The sequence below is a fragment of the Pinus tabuliformis genome, chromosome J, assembly GCF_031772625.1.
Source record: "Pinus tabuliformis cultivar Carrire ecotype Pingquan chromosome J, CPIR1, whole genome shotgun sequence".
NCBI classification, from domain to species: domain Eukaryota; kingdom Viridiplantae; phylum Streptophyta; class Pinopsida; order Pinales; family Pinaceae; genus Pinus; species Pinus tabuliformis.
The window spans coordinates 870,286,808-870,309,856 of NC_142295.1; the positions used below are offsets into that span (position 1 = coordinate 870,286,808).

The 23,049-nt window shown below is 39.9% G+C and overlaps 1 protein-coding gene across 4 annotated transcripts in view; it reads right to left on the reverse strand.

The window, feature by feature from the left end:
* Nucleotides 1-23,049, reverse strand: part of EMB2247 (protein EMBRYO DEFECTIVE 2247) — a 418,314-nt gene that overhangs the window by 131,516 nt on the left and 263,749 nt on the right. For 3 of the 4 annotated variants that reach the window (XM_089378646.1, XM_089378647.1, XM_089378645.1), the window contains 2 exons: nt 22,135-22,248; nt 21,846-21,983 (listed from right to left, as the gene is read on the reverse strand). The exons of the other annotated variant lie outside the window; for it this stretch is intronic. In XM_089378646.1, coding sequence (XP_089234772.1) covers nt 21,846-21,983; nt 22,135-22,248 — 252 coding nt within the window. The remainder of the gene's footprint in view (nt 1-21,845; nt 21,984-22,134; nt 22,249-23,049) is intronic. 4 annotated transcript variants of the gene reach the window in all.

The following is a 23,049-nucleotide window of genomic DNA, read 5'->3' on the forward strand; positions in this document are numbered from 1 at the left end:
AACTTCAGAAGCCATCTCCTTCTTACTTAGATCATCAAAGGCTCATCACCTGTCAAGAGTAGACCATCAGTATATAAAACCAAAACCATAATCAAAATCAAAGCCATACCTTGGAACTCATCATCTTGACTTCATCAGATAACTGTCAAATATGGACATATCTGGATCAGGGAGCTTGCTGCATGCAATTCTCTTTGCAGACATAAGGCCTTACTAAGCCAACATAATCAGCCTTACATAAATCAATGTTGTACCATCACATCAACAAAGTCAGCTCATCAAAGTTTAGAAGCCAAATCAAAACTAATATCAAAGTCATCAATATCACAATATCCATTCTTTCAACCAGGTGATAGGTAGAGCTCATATCAAGTCTTGACTTCATTTATTATCATGCCAACAAGTTTGTCATCTATCATGCAATACCAATCCAAACTTCATCAAGTCATTCTCATAATCATAATACAAGTCATTTATGTCACTAGATACAAAGGCATATGCAAGTTCCATCTTCATACTAAATCACAACTGTCAATTGTGCAAGGAACAAGGAGGCCAATACCAAACCATTTTCGAATACCCATATAAGTAATTGGAAGTCATTATGCTCATATATCATTGATATTAGGGAAAATCAACAATCGTCAAATCAAAACATTAGTCATCAAGTCAAATCCAAATTTGCTATCGTATAGAGATCTATAGTCCAAAACATATCTCAATCATCAAGTCAAAGTTCTAAGTCATTGTCAAGCTGCACTCAAGCATAATGTCAAAACTCCAAACACTACTCATCTATATCAATCAGCGAAATCATACCAAACTCTCGTAGCACAAAGTTCAAACATAATAACATATCAATATGTATGTCCCTGTCACCTGCAAACACAAGTTCAGTGTTCATGTTCATATTATGGCAAACATTCAAGTTTTTCCTACTTTTAGATCATTCTGTTATCTGCAACACATCTGTAATACTGACATCCTCTAGGTGAACATCTGATTTCATGCACAAGACTTCATTTTTTTGTGTTCTGCAAGCATAGTCGCACCCATAGGCCTTCCTCAGTGCGACTAGGACCCACAATCGCACTCTTCAAGATGTTATGCAAGTGACTGTGGTTGAATCAGCCCAAAACTTATCTCAGGGCCTTGAATGCACCCTTAAGCTTGTATCTATGCGACTGGAAGTCTATATCACACCTGTAAGCCTACTTCAGAGCAACTAAGGCTTAGAGCAAGGGAAAACTCTCTTTCCACAGATCAGAACTTTGCTACAGATCATCAATGTCAGATATTTGTCCATTCATGCCCATAAACCATATTTCAACAGTACAAAATATACATATAATGCAAATGATAGTAGGAGAAGGGATCTGAATGGGAATCCACTTCAGTCATCTTCATTCATGCCATCAACCTATCTAAAATGCATCAGCAGATCTGTTAGATCATAAAGTCAAACATATACCCATCATGGTCATAACATGCTCACATCAGCTACTACATCATCACATCATGACATCAATCTTTCATCAAGGGTTAGAGTCACATGATAGGGGCAACTGACAGGTGTGACATCACACTTCAAAGATCATGAACACAATATCACTTCTATCAAGTCAATCCATCAAGTTAGGGCATTTAGATTTACCATATGCCATAGTTACTAATCAAAACATAACCACGGTTAATGAAGGATCTAGAATGTCAATCTCATAGTTATACTTCTATCATCATGGTTACCATGCTTATCATGATCAATAGGATCAAGACAAGTTGTTCAATAGAACTTTATCATCACAACAAGAGTTTCAACTCTTTTTCCCATACTTTCATCATGTTCATCACAAGCATTATAAACTTAAAGAGTCAATGAGCTATCCTTTTATATGAAATCCATCATGACTTATGTATGACAAGTATCAAATGATCCTCAAGAAGGATTCACTCATCACATCTCATCAAAGGAGGTTACAAACATCCATATACTCAAATACATATGCCAGAAGTATAAAAAATAAACATAACAATCAGATCCATAAGTCTAAACAAAAGTAAGAAGCATCATAAGTCAAGAAATACTTATCTTCAATGAGAGGTGATCCTCTCCCTCTTGAACCAACCATCACCATCCATAGTCCACATAACAATGTTACCTTTAATCAACCAACCAAGCCTACTAGGGATTATCCAATCTAGGGCTTCATCAAATCTTTCACAAGTGCTTGAGCACCTTCACATTGACCATCCTAAGTTTCATATCTCATATTTTTTTCATAATCCAGGATTTATCTCAAACCCTATCCTCATAATATCCATCAAACCCTAATACACAAATTGCTTAAGGTTTTCTTCAAACCCTAGAATTATTTTAGGTCTCCAAGATCCTCTTCTTGATTCCATCAAAGGTGTCATCATTGAGGTCATCTCCATGGCCTTTCTTCCGCCCAACACTGATACCAAGTTAATTTTTCTAAGGGCTATATTGTTCTTTTCTTAGATAATTGCATTTCTTCATTAACACATCAAGTTCACCCCATATCATCATTACATTATTCATCAACATATGCAACTATGTAGAAAGAACAACATCATTATCATCAATGCAACGGAACATAAAGGAACAATAGAAGAAAAGCATGCACACATAGACTCCACTTGGAATTGACTAAGAACATTTATTGCAAAGCATATGTTTGGTCGAGTATTCACCAAGTACATCAATGAGCCAATGAGTTGTCTATACTTGGAAGGATCCACCGGGCTCGATTCAGAACTCCTTAGCCTTTTCAAGTTTGTGATCATCAGAGTTGTCATTGGTTTGCAATCCATCATGTCAAACCTCTTCAACATCTTGATCACATACCTCCCTTGACCCAAATAAATCTCATCAAATCCTTGCCAAACTTCTAGTCCCAGATAGTAATGCATCAACCCTATATCCTTCATGTCAAATTCTGCTGCTAATTGCTTCTTACATTCTTCAATTCGACCTTCTACACCTGTCAACAAAAGAGCATCTACATACAGAAGAATGATTATCGGTTCACCCTTCACAACCTTAATATAAAGGTTCGAATCAGCAAAACTATTTATGAAGCCTAACTTTGAAGTATGCATCCATCCTAGCATACCATGCCCTCGGTGCTTATTTGAGGCCATATAATGTCTTATTCAATCTGGAAACATATGCCTTTCTGTCTTTAACTTCAAATCCCAAGGATTGTTCTATATAGACTTCCTCATCAATTGTGCCATTCAGGAATGCAGTCTTGACATCCATTTGGTGGATGTTCCATCCCATCGATGCTGCCAAAGAGACCAATGAATGTATAGTTGTATACCTTGTTGTCAAAGCAAATGTCTCTTCATAGTCGATGCCTTCAAGTTGAGAGAAATCCCTAGCCACAAATCTTGCCTTATACTTGTCAATACTTCCATCTGCTACATGTTTGATCTTATATATCCATTTGGAAACTACCACATATTTTTCATCGGGCCTAGGCACAATCTCCCAAACTCCATTCTTCATTATAGATTGATATTCTTCATTCATGGCATCCTTCCATTCTTGATGATTGACAACTTCTTCAAAAGTGGATGGCTCTGCTTCTATTAGTTTTGTCATGTAGGTTGCATACCCAGAATATCATTTGGGCTTCTTGCTTTCCCTAAATGTGCCCTGAGTTGCTCCATGACCTTTTGCATCAAGTAGTGTTGACTTCAACCAATTAGGTCTCTTTCTTGATTCGGGGATGACCATAGGTTGAATAGGTTCACTGGGACCTTCATCTTCATGGTGAGATTCTTCTTCTTCCCTGTCAACTTCTTCAAATACTGGAAGTTCTTCATCATCAGAGTCCATCGGAAGTTTCTTTGATTTCTTAAATGCAATACTTTCATCAAATATGACATCTTGACTGTGTTCTATACGGTGTCATCCTATTATGTAGATTTTATAGGCCTTAGAGGAGCTACTGTAGCCAACAAATGTTCCTCTCATCCCTGATGGAGCCAACATCTTTCTTTTGTCCTTCGGTATATGAATATATAAGGACAACAAAAGATTCGGAAATGATCTACAATTGGTTTCTTCCCAGTGAATACTTCTTCCAGAGTTCTGTTATCTAGTGACCTGTGGGGACTTCGATTTTGAATATATACAGTTGTCTTAGTGGCTTCTCCCCATAGAAATTTTGGTAGATCTTGATCATGCAACATTGCTTTTACACTTTCTTCAATGGATCAGTTCTTTCGTTTTGCAACTCCATTTTGTTCGGGATTGTATGGGACTATCAACTCCCTCTTAATCCCAGACTCCTTACAGAAAGCTATAATTTCCTTGGATGTATACTCTCCTCCATTATCGGACCTTAGTATCTTGATTTTCCTTTTTGTAAGGTTCTCAACTTCAACTTTGAATTCTTGAAATTTTGTAAATACTTCGTCCTTGGATTTCATCAAGTAAACCCAAGTTTTCCTTGAATGATCATCTATAAATGTGACATAATATAGATGACCTCCAAGTGATTTAGGAGTCATAGGACCACAGACATCGGAATGAATAAGATCCAAGATTTCTTTTGATCGTGAAGCACTGCTTCCAAATGGTCTCTTGGTATTCTTACCCAATGCACATCCTTTGCATACTCCTTTGTGATCTTGTTTCAATTCGAGGATTCCTTCTACTATAGAATTTAGAGTTGGAAGGATTTTGGATGAAGACGGCCAAATCTTCTATGCCAGAGTTCACATGGGTTGATTTCAATGTGAACCAAAGCCTATGCAAGAGGAGATATCAACCTATAAAGTCTTCCTTCGCGAATAACAATTACTCTAGCATTCTCTATGCTTGAGTTTGTTGATTTGGAGTAGCAAAGGATGTGCTCTAAGCCTCAAATTTTGTAGGGAGATTTGGGCACAGGTATTCCAAAGGACCTAGAAAGCGTTTTGGGAAATTCCACCCATAAGTGATTTTATTAAAATAATTAATATTTTTAATGAGGTTCCTAAGTCTAAACTTAGGAAAATTAAAATATTAATGGGTATTAATCTAATCAGGGGTGAAACTTCTAGAAAAAGCCATGGATCAAGTCAAAACGATCTGAGCCTTTGATTATGCTTTAATCTAGGTCGTTGATTGTTCAACAAGAAGATATAAGAAGGGACTTGAGGGTCATTTGGAAAATACGTCAGGCAGATACTCAGTTGCCCAAGAGAAATCGATTTTCTCACTGGTCGAAGTTCGGCAAGAGAAAATCAATTCATAGGGAGAGTTACAGGTGGAGGAGAGACAGAGAGGGTTCAACATCAGTCAAGGAGATAGGGACAAAGACCCAGACCAACAGAAGGAATAACATTGGGCAGATTAACGCTGGGAGAGGTAGCGCTAGCCTGAGTGACACAAGCATTGCACATGCTAGTCCAAAGACCAAAGAAATTGACAACGGGCAAGCCAGGGAGACGCAGAGGGTCAGGGAACCTCTCTCTTGGTTCAGACACTTGTTCAGGAATGTCTGTAAATATTTCTCAGTTCTATACTGCTGGGTGAAATTTTGTACATGATAATTTTTGTTGAAGAATATTAAAACCCTCATCTGCTGCACCGATTTTTCCGCATTGGGTTTTTCTGGGGACAATTGTCCAAAAATAACTGCGTTATGGTGTTTGTATATGTGCCGACATTTTTTCTTACATTTAATTTCTGCAATGTTATAAATGTGAAGGCTGCAGTAGAATATGTTTCGATATTTTCCATAAGAATACAGTTGATAACTTATCTCTAAAGTAATAAGTAGAAGAAGTCATATTAATCACTGTAGTACAGTAGGATTTCCATTTCAGAAATTTTCACAGAGTTCTTACTCCATACTACAACTCTTCCATCAATGAAAGCTACTCTATCACCCTTATCTTCTAAACTTGAAATAGAAAGTAAGTTCTTACACAAACCTAGAACAAATAGGATGTTGTTGAGATGAATGTTGCTTCCATTTTCCAACTCTATAGAGGTTGATCCAATTCCTCTTATAGGTTAGCTCTTATTATCTCCAAGTTCCACTGAGTAAGAAAATTTTCCTTTTGATAATGTCTTCAAGTGTTTGTGATGAGCAGTCATGTGTCTAGATGCACCACTATCGATTACCCAAATGTTCTCCTTGGAATGTGCCAATGAGTGTTGAGAAGAGTCCTTCATCCTTTATCTTGGTTGCTTCCTTCTTTGTGGTGAATAGAAGATTCCATGCTTCCTTGATGCCTTTCTTGAGATGGCTTGCTACCTTTGAACACTTCTTGAAAAGCTTCCTCAATGTAGTAGAGATATTCATAATGCCCTTAGCCAACCTTAGCTCTGATACCATGTTGAGAAATCTATAGGGCAATGATTATAGTGATTTCTCTTTACTTGATAACTACTTGTGATGTCTTTTTACTTATTAGCTTTGTTACTTATTATTATAGGTGTGTATCATCAAACAGCTACCAAAAACAAGAAGAACAAGAACACAAAATATAGGTTGCAAACCAGGGCCAAAACCTCTCCACTTGAGAGGAAAACCCGCAAATCTCTTCTCTTATAGATTCTTCAATTGACGAATTCCAAGACCTTAAGACTGACTTCAGAACCCTGCAAGACCAAGAACAACCTCTATAGATGATGTGCTAACCTTCATCCAGTCAAACCCAATCAAATCTCTTTCAGTAGCATTTCTTCGACCTCCAGCTGCAGAATTTCGACCTCCACAGCAGATCTGAAATTTCGGCCTCCACAGCAAATCTGAAATTTCGGCCCCCCACAGCAGTTGTTGCTGCCACACATGTGACCTTTGATCTACCTTCTGAGCCTTCCCTTGACCTTCGCTTGCCTTTCCCTCACTTCTGAAGCTTGAGGATGACCCTTGTTGACATTTGCTTGACCTACTTGCCTTCTTTTCTCCAAGATCAAAATTGTAGATAGAAGCCCTAGATCTGGTGTAGAAACCCTAGTTCTCCTTCGCATGTAAGAGATAAATAGCCAAAACAAAGTTCTTCTCCGTCCTATTCCTTCTTCGTTGCCTTCTCCTTCCTTCTTCTTCACTAGAATGAAAGATGAGTGAATGTGTCTCAAGGAGGACGAGTTCCCTCCTATACATAGGTTCTTCAAAGTGGACGTGGCTCTTCCTTTTAGGCCGACTTGCTAGCTGCCAGGCCAACTTGGTCTTGGAGGGTATCTAGACACTTTTGAAGACAAAAATAATTTTCTTTACAAGTTACAATATGCCCGATGGGGTCTTCAACTTATGACAATGACTCTTTTTGACTTCTTGACCTAGGACAAACCCTACAAGCACTCAATTGGTGTTTGACCTATAAAATAAACAACCTTGAGCATGAAACCCGTGCTCCAAAAATAATAATAATAATTTTCTTTCATTTTACACTTTTACAAAAATCAAAAGTACATTTCATCTTTATGAAGACCGAACCTAGTTACACATTTTTCAACAAAAGTGTTGTATTTTGGACGACCAAACTGTATAAAATTTGGGCCCGTGCAGAGACCATTGGACATCTAATACGCAGCGATAGAAAGAAAGGAATTTCGTGAGAGTCGGGAAAGGAGAGATAAAGAGATTTGGAGGAGTGGTCGCAAGGCTTGGAGAAGAATTTCTAGGAAATGATTCGGCTTCCTACAGCAAAATTCTTTCTACAAGGCATTTTTCCAGCCAGTTGGAGCCACACACACTTCTTGGGGGGTCACCAAGGCATTTTGGATTTAGCCCAAACCCTTTTTGGGATTTTGTGGGTTTGGTGAGAGAAGGCTAAGATTAAATTTACAAAATTTGCCTAGCACTTATGAGAGCAGAATTCCTAGTTCCATTCAGAAGCCAATAGCAGAAATTGTTGGAGGGCGGAGTTCACCATGGCACCTGTTGCACACATTTTGTCAAAGTTCCGAGGAAGCAAATGTACCATATTTTTCTTCAAGATCGAGATCATCAGTTGTCAGCACTATGTTATTGTAAACCCATTCTGCAAATTTCTAATGTAAATGATACTAGTAAAACCACGAATGTATGTAACAACCTAGGTAAACCTATTATTTTGGCGATAATTTCATCCTAGGAGGTTTCCCGTCTCACTGACTCATCTGTGTTTCTAAATACAGATGGTCAGCAGAGTTTTTCCCTCCAACCTCACCCCAAAGCTAGAGTGGAATTTGTTGTCAAAGTCTTGTGTGGGTCCTAGTGTTATAGTCGAGTCTTATGTAAAAGTGGTTTGGGAATAATTTAAGCTAATTGGCTAAATTATTTTAAAACAAATCACTTGGTCTACTAGATCATATTGTGTTGCAAAATTGGGTATGTAATTTGAGGTTCTAAACCAAACGGGTATTCCAACGAACAGTAGTCATATCATGCCAATCATCATTTCAGACTTCAAGAGTATACATATGTGTTAAACTCAGGTTTAAATCAGATCTTAATACATTCAAAGAGCAATGCCCACAATCTTAGGCAACATGAGCTATTACATAGAATATTCACAATAAACAGTAAATCACTAGAACTAGGGAACCTGGTTGTTATGGCAACTACTTCCCTTGAATATCAGTCTTATTTTAACGAGCAGATGGCAGTCTTAAACCCAGCAAACACACAGGTCTTTTCTCAACCCCCCTTTGCAGCCACACATTCAGCACCCTGTTAGCACATATGCCCACGATGCTTACTTCAGCCTGTTGTACCATGCAACCCCTTACAGAGTGCACTATACTCCAACAAGAAGAATATGCAGGCCCTCTTTAAATATCAGTCCCAATGCCTGGAAAATGGAAACCCCATGCTCAGAAACACACAGGTCACAAACTTGGCTCAACTCTGGTAGAACACGCAGCACCACACAATGGTCTCTAATCCAGAATAACAATGTGCAGAATCAACCCTCTTATTTCTGTTCCAAAACTATGGTACGCAGGCCCAACACTTCCTTCACAGCTCTTGCAACGTAATACATTGCCTCTAGGACCCATGTGGCTCATGTTTAGATGATAAAGGCATAGCCTTAAACCAGGATATGTTTCAGCATTCAAACCTTGCCTATTTGTGGTAGTTGGTTCAGCCCAAAGTTCAGCAATTCGTGCTTCGGTTCCAGACTTCTTCCACCAACAAGGAGCTTTACCCCTTGCTTGAAGGGACACTTAACCTTCAGCAAACTCATGTCAATAACCTGTGTGGGGAAAACTCGATCAGCAGAACTTGGCTCCTCCTTATCAATCTACTCCAAAGATAGAAATCTCAGCCTCTTCAAATAACCTCTGCTTGGAAATAATTTCGGCCCTGGCAATTCTGATGTTAATTGAGAAATCGGCTCTCCAATCCTTAGGCTTGTCCCTCCTAAGGAATAATAGTACTCGGCCTCTTAGAGTAGGAAATAACCCTACAACAGTAAATCACGATACCAAATAATCTCCTACAACAAATTCTCATCAGATCTCCAATATAGCATCAAACAAACAAACCAATTGAGCACCAACAGAAGATCTGAAATAATCTTCCCTGTAAGCTAACTAGTGTGGCACTTGAAGTTCACCGAAATCAGCTTGAGTTTCACATGGGATCCGGGCATCACAGGACTTGGCAGTACAGCTACCCTTGGGTATGAACTGATTTCTACAGGGGAAGATCATTCAGATCTTCCATTGGCCTTTTGTCACTCGCTGATGGCATGGGGGACTTCATCAGCATGGCAAGTTGGTCAGCAAGAGGATATCAAGGGAAGCCCATGCGGAAGAGACTTCATCCCAACGGGGATTGGGTTGTATCTTCAGGAGTTTACCCTTGGAGTGCACGAGGTGGACTACTCAATAGCGCAGCTTCATGGGGAGTTGGACAAAGTCCTACAATATCACAATGCTCTACTTATTGATAGTACGCAGAGAGATTCTAGTACATATACCTGGCTGGATAGTCACCAGAGCAAGGGTTGCTTCATAGTGATCAAGATGGCTTGGGATCTGGGTATTAAGGGATTCCTTCATGACCAGACAATGCAGAGATCGAGGATGACTGAGTGGCACAATTGGGACCCCGGTATTATAGGTGGTGATAGTGGTGATCAACAGTCAGAGGGGGTGCTTGTTCATGCATTGCTTGAGGACAAGCAATTTTTGGCAAGGAGGACTGTAATATTCACAATTTTGATCTTCCGCATTAAAGACAATTTTTGGAAGAGGCAATTATGGCATTGGGACTTCATAGGAATAAGGGAAATTGCAGCTCTAATGGAACATGGGACCCACAAGAGAGAAATTTGGCCCAAGAAGGGAACTTGCACTCTTGGAGGAGAGAAAGACAGCAGAGGATATGAATTAGGAGAGACAAAGTGTAGGGGCCCGCAAGGGAAAAAGGACGACAACAATTATAAATAAGGAGAAGAGGCCTTCATTTGTATCTTTTGTCACCTTTACTTCTGAACACAAGTTCTCTTGAGTTGTTTAGCCAAGACAAACAGTGGTGTTTAGCACAAGGGATTCCCAAGCGGGAATTCCACCTCTACCTTTGGTGAACTTCGAGTGACACCCTAGGAGAGTAAGGGGGAGTTTGTTTCGGGTGTTTTGAGGAGCTAATTTGCAGATCATTCATCAGCTTGGGCGTGTTTTTTTCTTAGGGCACAGAAAGGGAATTCATGGGTTGAGAGGAGCTAGGAGGAAGTGGAGATTGGGCTGAAGATTTTGCAGGAATTTATCCATAGGTAGGGCAAGTTTCTTCTTGGTATTTTACTATTTTGTAGGGCTGAGAGTTTTTGAGAAATCTATAGGGCAATGGTTATAGTGATTTCTCTTTACTTGATAACCGCTTGTGATATCTTTTTACTTATTAGCTTTGTTACTTATTATTATATGTGTGTATCATCAAACAGCTAACAAAAACAAGAAGAACAAGAACACAGAATATAGGCTGCAAGCCAGGGCCAGAACCTTTCCACTTGAGAGGAAAACCCACAAATCCCTTCTCTTCCTTATAGATTCTTCAATTAACGAATTCCAAGACCTTAAGACTAACTTCAGAACCCTCCAAGACAAAGGCCAACCCTTCTGGATGATTTGCTAACCTTGATCCAATCAAACCTAGTCAAATCTCTTCCATTAGCACTTCTTCGACCTCTAGCTACAGAATTTTGGCCTCCACTGCAAATTTGAAATTTTGACCCCAACCAACAATTGTTGTTGCCACACGTGTGAGATTCAATCTATGTTCTGAGCCTTCCCTTGACCTTTGCTTGCCTTTCCCTCACTTATGGAGCTTGAGGATGACCCTTGGTGACCTTTGCTTGACCTACTTACCTTCTTTTCTCCAAGATCGAACTTGTAGATAGAAACCCTAGATCTGCTGTAGAAACTCTAGTTCTCCTTAACACGTGTGAGAGAGAAATAGCCCAAACAAAGATCTTCTTCGTCCTCTTCCTTCTTCGTTGCCTTCTTCTTCCTTATTCGCTAGAATGAGAGATGAGTGAATGTGTCTCAACGAGAACGAGTTCCCTCCTATATATAGGCTCTTCAAGGTGGATGTGGCTCTTCCTTTAAGCTGACTTGCCAGCTACCAGGCCAACTTGGTCTTGGAGGGTATCTGGACACTTTTTAAGACAAAATTAATTTTCTTTACAAGTTACAATGTGCCCAATGGAGTCTTCAACTTATGACAATGACTCTTTTGATTTCTTGACCTAGGACAAACCCTAGAAGCACTCAATGGATGTTTGACCTATAAAACAAAAGACCTTGAGCATGAAACCCATGATCCAAGAATAATTATAATAATTTTCTTTCATTTTACACTTTTACTAGAATCAAAAATACATTTTATCTTTATGAAGACTGAACCGAGTTACACATTTTTCAACACACCCTCTTAACTAGGGAGGTATTCATAAATGGTGCATGGATATTCTCAATATGAAGAGATATCATAAGAAGAGTCGGATTGGTAACCCATATGTATTAGCATCATACCAACCAGCATTATGACATAGCAAGGCCTTGACTAACAACTCTATCTCTCCACAAGGTCAGAGCACAATACTGGCGAGACAAATGATTTATAGACACCATCATCATTGTCTTTCAAGGTACATACTCCACCCGAGTGTTCACAGAGTATGACCTTCTTTAGACTATTCTTATCTTGGATAGCCAATCCTCAAAGAATATCGGTCCACGACTACTCTCATCTTGGATGCCCTACCACATCCTTAGAGAGTGTCGCAGGCCTTAGGGCCTCAAAACCATAGGTTGCAGCCCCTAGTGGGACAGGGGCCTTTAGGCCCTTCCTTGCCTTGGCAGCCTTCTTAGGCTTGTCGTGAGGCCTACTAGGCCTCTTGACCATAGCCGCACACCTACTCAGGCCTTTTTCCCCTTCCTTTCGACCTTTTCCTAGCCCTAGACTGCCCTAGTCCATCTCTGAAATTTTGGAACTGAATTCTTAGTGGGTTTTGCAGAGTTTTGGGCTCAAAAATTTTGATTTGCAGGTGGCAACTTCATTGCAAAATTGTGGCAAGTTTGGGCTAAGTGATCTTCAAGGCTTTTAGCCTAGCATTTGCTCTCTAAACCCTAATTTCTCACTATTTTATTACAGCTGCAAATTCTGATTCATAGCAGTGACCCATAAGCCCTAAAAACACATTAAGTTGGTTAAAATACTATAAAACTGCATAATTCAAATTTTCTAGAGGTTTGGCCACTTGGGCATTAAGGATCTAGCTTGGATCTAAATTTTGGCTTGTTCAAAATTTTCTATCTAAGTGCTTGATCAAATCTGAATTTCCTGAATAACACACCTAAAAGGGCTCAAAAACTAAATTTTTCAGTTTTTGGCAAATTTTTCCAAGTTTTGGCCCAGATATGGCACTTGCTGTGGCATAAATACTTATTGATTTCTTTTCTACTTACTGCTGTAACAAGTTAAATCAGATCTGATATAAGTCTGAATATTGCATCTTAAAGTGGGGTAAAACTCATAATTTACATTAGAAAAGTGTTGGACATCTCATTGATCATCTATGGCTATCCTAGGCTTGTTGTTCCTCGAATCTAAAGTTATTTTATTACTATTGTCACAAGGATAACAAGTGCTGATATTTCTGAAATATTATTACTGATTTTGATTATTGGAAATCTAGCATTCGCTTGTCTTGTCTTAAGCCCTAATAATTTTCAAAGTTTGCACTTAAGAGACTCACACATCTAAGCTCTAAGTTTCTAAATATTGTTCAAGTTACTTTTGGCATTAAGGTCAAATTGACATTGTGATTGAATCATTATTGAATAAGTGCTCTAATTTAAGATCATAATCTTAAGAAGCTTGGGTATTTGTATCACTTATCTTGTGGGATTGGCATCTTGTGGATTTGATATTGGCATCATCATTGACATTTACTTGGTTGAAATATATTTGAAGATCTCTAATTGTTTCAATTGTGGTATTGTCTTTAATAATCTTGCAATTGATATCGTGACTAAGTGTGAATTAAGTTATTACGGGATTTGAGTAAATCCCACAGTCATTAGATCTTTGAGATTATCTTTGGTATCTATTTCACACTTAAATATTTAGTGCATTCTTATTGTTGAGAAATCTAGGGCATGAATAGTTAAAACATTTCTTTGCTTGAAAATTGCTTGTAAAATACTTTTACTTCTTAGCTTATAGTCTTCTCTTTGTTATATTATTATTGTGTTCTTTTCATCAAGACAATTACCAATATGCACAATAAAAGACAAGTGACACAGTATATAGACTTGTCAGCGATGGCCAAAACCTCTCATCTCTTTGAGAGGAAAACCTGATCAAAATTCTTCTTCTAGATCTTCAATTGATGACTACCAAGACAATGACAAAGACCATTGACTTTAGTATCCTCCCAAGAACCTTGTCACTAACCTTGATGCTCTGCCTCTTCCCTCTCTCGACTTTCTTCTTGATCTCGAACCGCTCTCCTCGGCTCTTTCTAGAGAAACTCGGCCTCTATACTTCACACTGCTTCTTCTCGACTTCTCCTAGAGAAACTCGGTCTCTATGATCTCACTGGCCTCCTCTAGAGAATCTCAGTCTCTCGATCTCTACCTCGGTTACCCAGAACAAGTATCCCAGAAGAATCCTTCCTTCGTTGACCCCAAAAGAAAACGCTCCTTCACTAACCCAGAAGAAACCCCCTTCATTGCCCTAGAAGAAACCTTCTTCGCTGCCCCAAAAGAAACTCTCCTTATCCTTTTTCGCACTTTTCTTGGTAACTTCTTCTTCGTACTTCTTCTTCAATGAATGCTTGTCGAATTCTTTTTCTCTAAGTGAGGCTGAGTGTCGCTATATATACACTTCATCTCATGTCGTTTACGCTGACATGTTCACAAGAGTTAGGCCAACTTTGTAATGATCCTAAATAGGAAATACAAGTGATAACAGCAAATATTCTAAGCAGCAAAATATAAAAACAAAATGTTCAGCGAACACACATATAAAAACCGTAAATGGAGAACTTCTGAGCCATTTTATTAATTTTCTGCAAGCCAAATACAATAGATGATGAAATGGCGCACCTCGGCTTGTCTCAATGGACAAGCAAGACCAAACCCAGGTAGGCAAAGGGATGAGCTAAAGGTTGCCCATTTGATGCACCACTCTGCATTGCGCTGCCCAGAAAACTATTGCTCTACTAAAGTTCGAATGGCTGGAATGGGTACTAAAACTGCCCAAAAAATTATATCCTTTTAACCTCGGACTCCTTGGCTAGTTCTAACTTTGGTTTTTCGACCCCCTTAGAGCCTCACCCTAACTATGGGTGCCAAACTCGACCTGTTGGAAACTGGCTGCAAATCCACCTGCAAACTCCTCCAAAATGTTGGGTTTACCCTTGCTATCCAACTCCTAACTCCCCAAATGAACTCTTGGCCCGACCCAGCTACTCTCCAAGCACCACGAAATTCTGTTGTGTGGCCTTTGTGTTGTCTCTCAGCCCAGAAATGTGAATTGCTGGAATGTTGGCTCAGCTGGCTGAAAGCTCTAGCGAAAATGCCTGTCCAACGCTGCTACCTCAGCTCCCTCACCTCTCGACAAGCTGTGTGATCCCTGCTGGTCTCAAACTCCCTCTGCGTGATTCTTGGCTGCCCAAAAATACACACTCCCTTCCTCTGCATTGTTGCTGATGTGTGTCACTGCCCCAGAACTCCTGAAAACTCCTGTAGAACAGCCTCCCTAGGGTGGGCACAGATGGTCCCCCGAAGTAGAGGTTGAATCTCCCGCGTGAGAGACTCATGGCTAAACAGCCAGTAGACTCGCTAAACAGCAGAGTGAACAAATGTGTGTTTGTTTGCAAATGTCAAAGATGAAAAAAAAATGAGAGTTGATCTCTCTTTATAACTCCTTGGGCCCCCTTAGCCTCATGTGGGCCCCTCCATCCACCCATTCGATTTTCCCTCCAAGCATATCGAATGGCTAATTCGAACTACTATGTGGGTGGCCCCGACATTCCACTAGCAGCTAAATAAAGTCGATTTGGCACCTATGTCCCTAAGTCGAAAGTGTGGGGCCCTCTTCCTTAGTTAAAAATGTGCAAAATTGTGTAGCAGCACCATGTTACTAATGTGTTTGAGAAGGGACATGACAGTCCTCCCCTCCCAAATGTTGTTTGCCCTCAAGCAACCTGAAAGCTTGGTACTCCAAAATATGCTCATCCTCCCAAGTGGCATCCTCATCTGGCAAGTTCTTCCAATGCACCAAACATAACTTGTCCTCAAGCAATGCCTGAACAAACACCCTCTCTGACTGTGGAACCCCACTATCACTGCAAACTTCACCAACACATCTACACCGTTACTTTTGGACAAAGGTCCCCGAAAAAACCCAATGCAGGAAAATCAGTGCAACAGCCAGTGTTTTAAAATTCGGCCGAACCGACCGAGCCGGACCCTAGTCGGGTCAGCTCAGTAGAAAAACCAGTTCAGTGGCCAGTTTGTTACCAAATCAGTTGAGCCGACCGAGCCGACCGAACCGAGCCAATAGAGTTGACCGAGTCAGACCCTTAGCTAGTTTGTTAAGGTGTTGCGGTTGGTGGATGGGGAAAGATTGGCTATGGGCTTCATTTATGAGGCTATGGATCAAGCAAAGGAGCAAATAAAGGCAACATACAAGTATAGAGTGACTAAATATGGGCCCATTTGGGAAATCATTGATCAAAGATGAAACAATCAACTCCATCGCCCTATACATGCAACTAGGTTTTTTTTGAACCCAAGGTATCACTATAGAAATTTGGAGGCAGAACTTAGAAGCTTCACTTGGGAGGTTAGCAGTAGCTAGTAGTACTAGTTCCTAGTGATGTTTTACAGTTTACTTTCATTGTAAAGGCCATTTAGAGCCTCCTTGGTTATGTGTTTTTGTTTTGATCTCTATATCATGTATGTATTGGACAATGCACTGGTTGCCATTTTGATATAATGGATATATTCATGAGCCTACTTTGATCATATGTTGTCTTTTGTCTATATTCTAATGCATTGTGTTTGGAAACATGAATGAAATTCTTTAAAATTATAATTTTTCATAAAAAAAATAATTATTTAATGTATTTTTTACAACGACTAAGTCATTGAAATCAAACCGGCTGAGTCGATAGCGAGTCAGAGTCAAAGTCGAGGTCATCCCTCGACCAGTTCTGAACTTGAGTCGGAGTTATAAAACATTGGCAGCAGCTGAGGGTTTGTGTTATTAAGCAGTTGTTTTCTTAATACAATCCTTGAATGCCTTGCCGGCTATCCAATACAGAAAGATAAGTGAGATTACCTCACACTATCACTGGAGATCCTCGTTGATCCAGCCACTGAATGTCCCGACCCTGGCTGCCTCTGCGCAGTCTCTACGCAATCACTGCGTAGGCCATGTGTCACAGCTACTGGGGTCTGCATCACGGCTCTCGACTGATCCATTTGCCTCTGAGATTTCGACTCTTGCCCTCCCAGTCTCACACCCTAACTTCCGGCTACAGAAATTGATCTCTCCAACAAATTTACAGATTCCCTTTGGGCTTCTGCATTGCCTCTATGTGGCCCTATCTTAGCCTCTCTGGCTCTGCGCTGCCTCTGCTAGATTTCTCTCCGCCTCCTCTGCTTAGTATTCCTGAATCAGGAGAAATCTACAACCAGAACTATCCCTGCCCCTCACTGCAAAATATCACTTTGAAATTCTTTCCGATAGCTGCTCTGCTTCAGAAATTCGATCTTCTGATCTTCACTCGATGTGTTCTCCAAGTGCCCACCGATGTCCTTCTTATAATCCTCCAGTTGAGAACCATCAGCCCAGATTAGATTCTAATCAATGGCTCAGATCATTTGGACTCGATCTCTGTCTTCTTCTAGCAGTTTCACCCATAGTTAGATTAATACCCTTTAATTATTCTAATTTCCTAAGTTTAGACTTAGGCACACATTAAAAATAATTAATTATTTTAATAAAACTGTCTGTAGGTGGAATTTCAAAGACGATTTCTGGGTATTGGAGAATGCATGTGTCTAAGCCTCCTGCAAATTTTGAGACTTAGAGCACATCTGATGCTACCAGAAATCAACAGGCTAGCCTAGTAGCTGCGTAGAGGAGAGAGGGAGCAGTTCGACTTTTGTTGGCAAAGATGGCAGCTAATGGGTTGAGAGATCAAGATCGATTGGACATCACAAATAACTATGTGATCTAGAAGGCTAGGATCTCCTGCCTTCTAGATGAGCATGATCTCAAAACCTATGTTGATAGTGTGGTAGTTGAACCTGTCGATGTAGATCCGCTCAAGAAGTACAAGGCTGAGATGGTGAAGGCCAAGCGGTTGATCCTCGACAGAGTGAGGAATCACGTTGCGTGTCACATTGCTAACAAAGGGATGGCCAAAGAGATCTAGGATGCCTTGGTTATGTTGTATCAAGGATATTCCGAGCAGCAGAAGATGTACTTGGAGGAGAAAATGAGATCCACGAGGATGCAAAAGGGATAACGCATTGATCTGTTCCTATCAAAACTTTAGGAAGTCCGAGATCAGTTGGGAGTTGTAGGATCAGCGCCTCAGCCTACAGAGATGGTGAGGTTGGCCATGAATTCAATCTCAGAAAAATGGCAAGTATTTGTCCAGAGTATCCAGGGCAGAGAGAAATTGTCGGATTGGGAAGGGATGTGGACCGCTCTTCAACAAGAAGAGATGAGGCGAGACTTAGTAAAGTGTAAACTTGATGACAGCAGCAGCAGTGGGACGAAGCCCAAGGAGGAGGAGGAGAATGTAACCCTTGCATCAAAGGGGCAGCAGGAGCAGCAGAGGAAGGACTTTTCTAAGATCAAGTGTTTTCGGTGTGGTGAATTTGGTCCCTCGCTACGTAGTGTCCTCTCAAGAAGAAGGACAAGGACGAGAAACGTGATCTACAAGTTGGAACCGCAAACATCGAGGAGGAGTTTGCCGTGATTACTCAGATACCTCCAAGGGAGAGGTGGGGTGATCTAGTACTGTAGTTCGAAAGAACTGCAGATGGGCAGGATCCTTCAAGAGTCCACCTCTTGGATCAAGACTTTGCTACGGGAGCCCATAATCAGCAGTAGCAGGATGGACTAGTGTTAGTTGGTGCAGAGGAATGCCAGAGCGAGAGTTGCAGTGGCTAGGAGCGCCAAAGATTGAGTAGCGCAGAGCAGAGTTTGCAGCATTGCAGTTCGCACAATGCAGAGTCAGCAGCAACGCAGAGACTTTAGAGGGTCAGCGCAGAGACTAGCAGCAGTCAGAACTCCAGCAACAAATGCATCACGCTGAACAACTTTGGTTCAGTATTTTGGATGTTTTTCTGTTGCAACAGCAGCAGAGATGCAACGTTTGGGCAGCAGTTGGTGGGTAGTAATGTCAGACATCAGCAGCGCAAAGGGAGATGCTACAGAGTCAGGGTAATACTTCAACAGGTTGCATTACTAGAGCACATTCCTCGCTAAGAGGGAGTGTTGATTTTTGGTAGCATTAAATGTGTTCTAAGCCTCAAAATTTGCAAGAAGGCTAGGACACATGTATTCCAAAATACCCATAAATCGTTTTGGGAAATTCCACCTGGAGACAGTTTTATTAAAATAATTAATTATTTTTAATGGATGCCTAAGTCTAAACATAGGAAATTAAAATAATTAAAAGGTATTAATTAAATTGGGTGTAAAACATCTAGAAGAAGACGAGGATCAAGTCAAAAATGATATGAACCATTGATTAGAATCTAGTCTAGGTCGTTGATTGATCAACGAGAGAATTATAAGAAGAGGCTTGATGAGCATTTGGAAAATACATCGAGTGAGAGATCAGAGATCGATTTTATCAAGAGCGCAGCGCAACAGTCGCTGGAGAGGTCATCGAGGAGATTTCCTGCAATGAGGGGCAAGGATAGTTTTCTGGTTGGGGAGTTTCCTAATCCGGGGATACATTGCAAAGGAGGCAGAGAGAGATCCAAAAGAGGCAGTGCAGAGCCACGCTGAAGCAGCGTAGAGCCTGACAGGAGATTCGAAATTTGCTAGAGAGTCGAGTTCTAGAACCAGAAGTCGGGGTGTGAGACCAGAAGGGCGGAGAGTCGAAGTTCCAGAAGCAAATTGACCAGCAAGAAGGGTGACACAGAGCCTAGTAGCTGTGATTCTAAATTGCGTAGGTTGACGTAGAGGCAGTGTGGGGCTTGCCATCCAAAGCCTAGATCAGTATTGAATCTCCAGTGATAGTTTGAGGTATTTCTCACTAATTTCTCTGCCAGTCAGATTCTCTGTATCGGATGGCCAGTAAGGCATCCAAAGGTTGTATTCAAAAACTACTGCATAATAATACAAACCCTTAGCTGTTGCACTGGTTTTCCCGCATTGGGTTTTTCTAGGGACATTTGTCCAAAAACAACAGTGTCAATTTTGTGTGTGGTTATTTCTTCTTGCTCAGTTCTTGTTTTGGCATATAATTTAATTAGTGAAGGTTTGCAGTCCTATTTACTTTGATATTTACAGTGCAACACAGTAAATAACTTGCATTAATTAACAAGTAGGAGGAGTAATATCAGTTTGTTGCAGTAGGGATTTGGGTCTCCAAATTTTCACACCCCTACCCTGAGCGGTTGTCACAGTGCCTATACAATCTGAGCAACAACAAGACTATTTCCACAACTTGGGTCTGTGAGGCATTTCTAGGTTTGGTTGGAGTTGGTGTGGAGAGCCTACATTTAATTTTGCAAAAGTTTTGGAGCATATCTGAGGGCCGAAATCCCAATGCACCTACAGCGACAGTGGCAGTAATTTTGTGGGTCAGCACAAAGGTTTTTTTTGGTGGAGTCATTCCAGCGCTTGAGCATCACAATTCCAACCTGGGTTCTTGCCATAGCTTGCAGTAGCAAGCCCAGGTTCCTCTGATCACATTTATTGTACTCATATTTATCAGAATTAATACAAGGACTCAGAGTGTTTGCCCATTTTTCGTGTTCAAATTTGTATGGTTGTGCATTTCTGAATTTGGTAATTGTAGCTAGTTCATTGTTTTCGTTATCTACAATATTTTTCCATTTGGAATATTACATTAACACGTCCAAATATGAAACCCTATGGTATAACATCCAAATCCAAGCAGCAAAATCACTATAACGTCATGTTTTTCCTGCATCTCAATACAGGAAACCCTTACTATTTGGAAACCTTTTTTCTGCATACAGAAGAGATTACTAAAACAAGGAAGCCAAAGTCCTTCCTCAACAGAAATACAACTCTAGGTGAAGTGAGTCTTTTTACAAGCTATCAGGAAAAATTGTTAGGAAGCTCTTTTCAATGTCCAACGCACTCTAGATTTGGGGTTAATTCACATTCTAATGCTATGTGCCAAGGTCAGTTTCTTAGAGCTAACTAACAACTTGCCAAACTTCCAATGGTCATATCATTCTCATAAGGTGTCAGTCTGGCCCACTACAGCTCACTTTAGAAGAGACATTGAAACCATATAGAAAAACAAACTTAGTTAACTTGATATTCTGCTAATGCTATACAGCCCATGACCCTAATGGAAGAGCAATTGACCCTCCTATGCCATACTCCATAGGTCAAAAATTTTAGCCTATCCAGCATAAAATAAAAACCACACCAACATCATCTAACAAATTTTTCCATCACAATTAAGAAAATGAACCAACACAATTACATAACAAATTCCTACACAACTGAGCAAATTGCACAAGCACACCAAAGTCAAAGGGGGGATGGAGTTCATTGATAAAGCATAAGGCAGTAACAAGACAAAGGGTGAAAAAAGATAAAAGGGGGAGGGGGAGGGGAGTGGTACAAAAGTCCTATGCAAGCTGCATTACACCCATCTTTTAATGTCCATCTCATTGAATAGAATATGTTCATTGATAGAGCATAAGACAGTAACAAGACAAAGGGTGAAAAAAGATAAAGGATATAAGGATCCACCTTCCAGTCCCATATTCCCTTCCAAGCAGATGTGTCAAACTTGAAAGGCAGATTTTGCAAGATATATTTTCAATCATTCTAGTGTTTAGCCTATTCATTATAAGACGAAAAACACACCCACAATGTCAAACAAAATATTCCATCCCAATTAAGCAAAACAAGCCTACACAACTAGATAACCAATGCCCACATGGCTGAGTAAACTGAACCAGCATACATGAGAAAAAGAGGGGAGAGAACAAACGTCCTAAGCAATGTGTATGACAAAAGATGCATTACAACCATGTTTTAATGTTCATCTCATAGAAGAAAGGGATTTCACTAATAGAATATAAGAAGGTAACAACAGAAAGAGCGCAAAAGAGAAAGGATACAAGGATCCACCTTCCAGTCCCATATTTCTGTCCAAGCAGATGTGTCAGACTTGGAAGGCAGATTCTGTAGGATATACTTTCCAGCATTCCAGAGTTTATTTGTAAAAGCCTTGTTTGCTGCCAATCTTTCTGATGATAGATTTATATCCTGATAAAAAATAATTAGATAAACTACAATTACTGGAAATGAAACAATTAATAATAGTCCCAACTGCAGCTGCAAGACAAACATCACAAATAAGATTTAAACGCTACATAAAAATAAATCTTCATCCACCCATTTATTAACATAATCATACCTGGCCTGGAGTTGTACCAGTTGCAAGTGTAAATCGTAAGGCATCTGTACCATACTCCCTGATAGTCTCACTAGGGTCTACTACATTTCCCAAGGTTTTTGACATTTTACGACCCTACAACAGTTGTAAACCCCCAAAACAGCAAGTTACAACAGTCAATATGTATTTTAGTCATGCTCCAAATTATATTACACTATTACCTACTCTCTAAACAGCAAGCATCTCTAAATTAGCATGAACCTGCTTCAAGCATGGAAAGAATCCTAAACACATGAATGATTTCACTTTTTCCACTGCCATGGACACTTACCCTCTACGAAGCATTGTAATAGTGATAATTTCTATGAAGAGGATGTAAACGAAGAGAAAGAGTACGTAAATCAGAAAAGTTGTTATTTATTCTTGTTACTTTAGGAAGAGGACGTAAATTATAAATATCATTGTATATACCCTTCCAACTTTTGTTTTCTCTTGATGCAATATATGAAGTATTTTTAATTAAAAAGGTCAATGAACTAAGCATGATATCTCTAGACTCAATTTTGTTTTCCAAATTGAAAATTATACTACATTATCTTCACAAAGCTTTGCAAAAATCTAGTGAACTGTAGCTATTTAAGTTTACATCTTGATCAATAGTTCATAACAAGTTAATCAATATGTTATTCAATATTACATACAAATATATCTCTTATATTTTAGCCAATTTATGTTTGCCATTTGGTACTGTATTATTTTTCCAAGAGCAGAAAGTAATAGTTGGATGCACTCCTGTCCAATCAGCATCAAGCACTTTCAATGACCTTACTTCAGTCCTTCCTTGTCTAGGCCATAGTTTTAAAAACCGGCCGGCTTGAACCGGAAACTGGTCAAACCAGCCAGTTCATTGGGCGATCGGGTCAAACCAGCCAAAAA